The sequence below is a fragment of the Notolabrus celidotus genome, chromosome 5, assembly GCF_009762535.1.
Source record: "Notolabrus celidotus isolate fNotCel1 chromosome 5, fNotCel1.pri, whole genome shotgun sequence".
In the NCBI taxonomy this organism is placed as follows: Eukaryota; Metazoa; Chordata; class Actinopteri; order Labriformes; family Labridae; genus Notolabrus; species Notolabrus celidotus.
The window spans coordinates 28,531,277-28,535,815 of NC_048276.1; the positions used below are offsets into that span (position 1 = coordinate 28,531,277).

At 40.3% G+C, this 4,539-nt stretch overlaps 1 protein-coding gene across 1 annotated transcript; it reads left to right on the forward strand.

Moving 5' to 3' along the window:
• Window positions 1-293: 293 nt before the first annotated feature.
• Window positions 294-2,137, forward strand: LOC117812719 (odorant receptor 131-2-like). Its single transcript, XM_034683629.1, is given in 3 exon segments — window positions 294-564; window positions 1,553-1,739; window positions 1,741-2,137. Coding segments are annotated over 3 exon segments (855 nt in total).
• The last annotated feature ends 2,402 nt before the right edge of the window (window positions 2,138-4,539 follow it).

Sequence of the window (4,539 nt, forward strand, 5' to 3'; positions counted from 1 at the left end):
GCTTTAAAGAGGCCTTGCGGTTATTCTCGGATAACCCTTTGGATTCGACTTGGCACGGGTGGTCTGCCCCGCACCCGGTGTGGTCGGGGAGTTGGGTTTTGGGCTCGGGGCCTTTTGACGGGGGTCTGGCGGTGCCTGCCGGGTGCCTGCTCGGCCTCTGGTGCTGCTGGTGGGGGAGGTGGGGGGGTTGTGGGGTCTGGTCCTGGGTTCCCCCTCTGGGTGCCTCTGCGCTCTGTCCCTGTGGCTGCCTGGGTCCTGGGGGTTCGGCATGGGGGGCGGGGTGGGCAGGCGAGATGGGCGGGTTGGGCGGGCGGTGTCCTGGGGTTGGCCGGCTGGTGCGGTGGTGGGGGAGGGGCAGAGGAAAGGTCCATTCATTGGCCTGCCTTTCCCTTCTGGTCTCCCCGGTCGGTTTTGACCCTCCTCTAGCCGGCTGCGCCTACTGCGCCCGTGCCCGTGGGGCCGGCGGCGGGGGTCGGATTGGGGCATCACATGGTGCCGTGTTCCCCTCCCTGGCTGTGGTTTCCCTACCTCCCTGGGAGATACTGGGGGAGGATCTTGGGTCGGGTACTGCGCCCTGTCATGCGACTGTGGGCATGCCGCACCCCACACCCCACACCCGAACACTCGGATTTACCTGGTCCCCCCACAACCCCCCCCCCCCACTCCCTCCCTCACCATCCTGAACAGAACTGTGTCTACTGTGGACTCTTTCAGGTTCCTGGGATCCACTATCTCCCAGGACCTGAGGTGGACCTCCCACATAGACACACTCAGAAAAAAGGCCCAGCAGAGGATGTACTTCCTGCGTCAGCTCAGGAAGTTCAACCTGCCCCAGGAGCTGCTGATCATGTTCTACATCTCAATCATCTAGTCTGTTCTGTGCACCTCCATCACTGTCTGGTTTGGCTCTGCAACCAAACTAGACAAACACAGACTGCAACGGACTATAAGGACTGCAGAAAAAATCATCGGTGTCGACCTGCCCCCCATCCAGGACTTGTACCGGTCCCGGGCCAGGAAACGGGCAGGTAGCATCACCGCTGACCCCTCACACCCTGGACACAAATTCTACAAACTCCTCCCCTCCGGCAGGCGCTACAGATCACTGTGCGCCAAAACAACCCGCCATAAGAACAGTTTCTTCCCCCAGGCTGTCACTCTGATGAACGCTAAACCATAACAGTGTCATACCTGTCAGATAAATACTCTCTGTAAATATACAATGCAACAATTCTCCAAGCAGAATTCCATATTTCTATTTGTTGTATTATTTAACTACTATTTTTTTTAAATGTGAAAAACTACCCCTGCACTTTTATCATATTATTTTAGCCTGTACATATTAGTCATGCCTGTTTGTTGTTCTTTTGTATTTATAGCTGATGTTATTTTTATTTCATTTTTATTTGTATGTCTTATTCTTATGCCTTGTACAAAGAGAGCACAGTTTACCTAAGTCAAATTCCTTGTGTGTTCAAGCATACCTAGCCAATAAAGCTGATTCTGATTCTTATTCTGATCTCAAAACTGAAATCTCTCTCTCTCAATGTAGCTGTGTGTCACCCTCTGAGGCACGCTGCTGTCGTTAACATCAGAAATACAGGGGTAGCCATCTTTACAGTGTGGGCCCTGGGTTTACTGAACATCCTCACCAGAGTAATTTTTCTGTCAAGTTTCCCATTTGAAGAACTGGAGAGCTTGCAGATGAAGCAAATATGTAATACGTTTTTTTTGTTTCTTCCCGATATCATACGATTATGACAAAGTGTATAGCTGTTTGTTGTTTGTTTCATCTGCTGTTGTTATCACTTCCTCTTATATTGGTGTGGTAATAGCAGCCAGGTCGGCCTCCACAGACAAAGCTTCAGCACAAAAGGCTCGTGACACTCTGCTGTTGCATCTGCTTCAGCTGGCCTTCAGTCTCTTTTCAACATTGCACAACTCTGTCATTGTCACCTTATCACAACTTGTCTCAGGACTTGCATTTGTGCGTATAATGAATGTCTTGTTTGTCTTTATTATCATACTTCCCAGATGTCTGAGTGCTTTAATTTATGGGTTCAGATTCCAGACCATCAAACCCATCTTTTTTGAACATCTATGCTGTCAATTTAAACTCTTATACCGAAAAAAATGATTATCAATTTACATATGACATTAAATAGGCAAAAAACAAACAAACATGAGAGTTGTTTAAGAATAACATAAAGCAGTAACAAATAGAAGATGTAATACAATAATAAATGATGACAATGAAATTAAGTAAACAATAAACTATAAAAAACAAAAACTAAGCACATTTATCTGAAAATAAATACATACATTCAAAAATAACAATTTCAAATAAAGTGTCATACCAGCATGTACTTTACGTGTCACTGTACATGTTACTTTTTCTAGGCTGCATAAACATACTGAAGTGTAATTTGAAGCAGTGGCTCATAAGCAACCAAATCTGTCAGCACTAAACCCATCTCCCCCTGCTACTGCCACCTTGTGTCTTGCTCAGTCTGTACGTTGCTTCATTTGAATTGTATGCAGCTAGTTTAATGATTGAAAGTCACTGTCTGATGCAAATGTGTACAGCACTGTTAAATGTTGTCCTGTTTTGTCTGCTTGTATCTTCCTTAACATTTCCTTATTGCTGCTTCCTGATTGTCTTGCTCCATGTATTATATGTCCATGGCCACTTTCTCAAAGACGGTCATATCATGTCCTTATGTAGCTTTTCGTCATTTAAATTGTATGGTGCTATTGTACTTTTCATTTATTTTTTTCTTCTTTTCTTTTTTTTCTTTTTTTTCTTTTTTCTTTTTGTGTGTGTTTTGGTTTGTCCTCTCCCTTCTTATTTTGATTTTATTTTACTTTATTGAATTTTTTGTTTTGTTTAATCTTGATCTTTTTAGGGAGCCTTTTTTAACATCTAGCAAGGGACTACGGATGTAAACTAGCCTTTTGGCTAAGTCTGGCATATTTACAAAAGTGTTAATTAATATGCATGGTCCTTTTTAAATGAAAAATGAATTAAAAAGTGACAGCGTGGACAAAGGAAACACCAGACAGAGTGAGGAACTTAGAAGGAATTGAAAATATGTTAATATGTTGATACCATTTCCCTGTAATACATGCAATGAATGTGTCTAGAACTGTTACCTGTTTACTGAGATACACTGACAGAAAGGAGAGTATATGAAAGTAATGGATAACTGTGGAGCTGTGGGAGGAGGTTGCACTACCGTAGTCTAACACTGCAGCTCACCAAATATATTTTTTAAAAATTCTAAAAACCTATCACTTTCTTCATTTTCTACCAGAGCAAGGGACTTAAGAAGTGTGTTAAATTCAACCCCAAAAAGAGGAAAGGAGGAATTTGAACCAACATATTTTATCTTGTGAATGTGACATTTTCCTAATAAAAAAAAGAACAAAATGTAGACATTTGTTACTCTTGTTGTCATGATAACAAATTACAGCCTAAAGCGGAAAACGGTATGAAGTGTTCGTAGAGCTAAAAACATAATAATGGAAATCCAACAAAAAAAAAGGGTTGTATTACTAATACTACTACTACTACTGTAATAGTTCTACAGTATTTATAAATGATGTTCTGTTTCGTCAGCATTCCCACAAAAACACACTAGCACTATCAACAGCCTTGAAATATTTTAATGAATTTAATTTACTTTGTTAGAAATACAAAATGTATGAGGCAAAAGCCATGTCCAATCTATTTCTTCCAAATTGGAGACCAAACAAAACTTTTCTCTTTGGTAGATTTATTTTTTATTGTGAAATTTCTGACTTATATATCTATTATTACATTTCTTGTCATATATTTTGAAACCATCTAACAGCAAAGATGTAGCATCTGAGGAGTTTCTTTCACATAAACACAGATGTCTTTTTTCATGGATAATGTATAATAGATAAAAAGTAATCCATGGGGCAATTGCATTTATCACTGAACTGTATTCTTTAAAAGGTATGGGAAAGTTATGTTGTGATAAGAAGCTCTCATAGGAGAGGACTTGTTCATCCAAAATGTAAGCAGCAGTTTTTTTTTTTGTTTTCTTTTTTCATATATTCTCTTTATTTGAAATATAACATTGTGAATTAACTATTTGAATTATGGATATGGAATTTGGCCATTATAATAAAAAGATTTATCATGTACACCCACATGTTTTTCTGTGTACTATTTTCTAATAGACTAGACAATACTTCATGCTTCCTGAATAAAAAAATAAAATGCTTATTTATTTATCATGAACTAAGTCACTTAGTTGCTACCAGAAAATCTCCACAGTACAATACCAACAACAGTTTAATGATGTTCATTACAAAAACTAAATGTAAGCAGCATTTGATTTTATTTAGTGAAATCAGTGTCCATGATATTTAATCTTGAATTAAATCAAAGCTGTACGCAGCATTTGATTTTATTTAGTGAAATCAGTGTCCATACTATTTCATCTGTAAGCAGCAGATTTGAACCATAGATTTGAACATCGGCTTTGTCTGCGATGTCGTCATTACGCA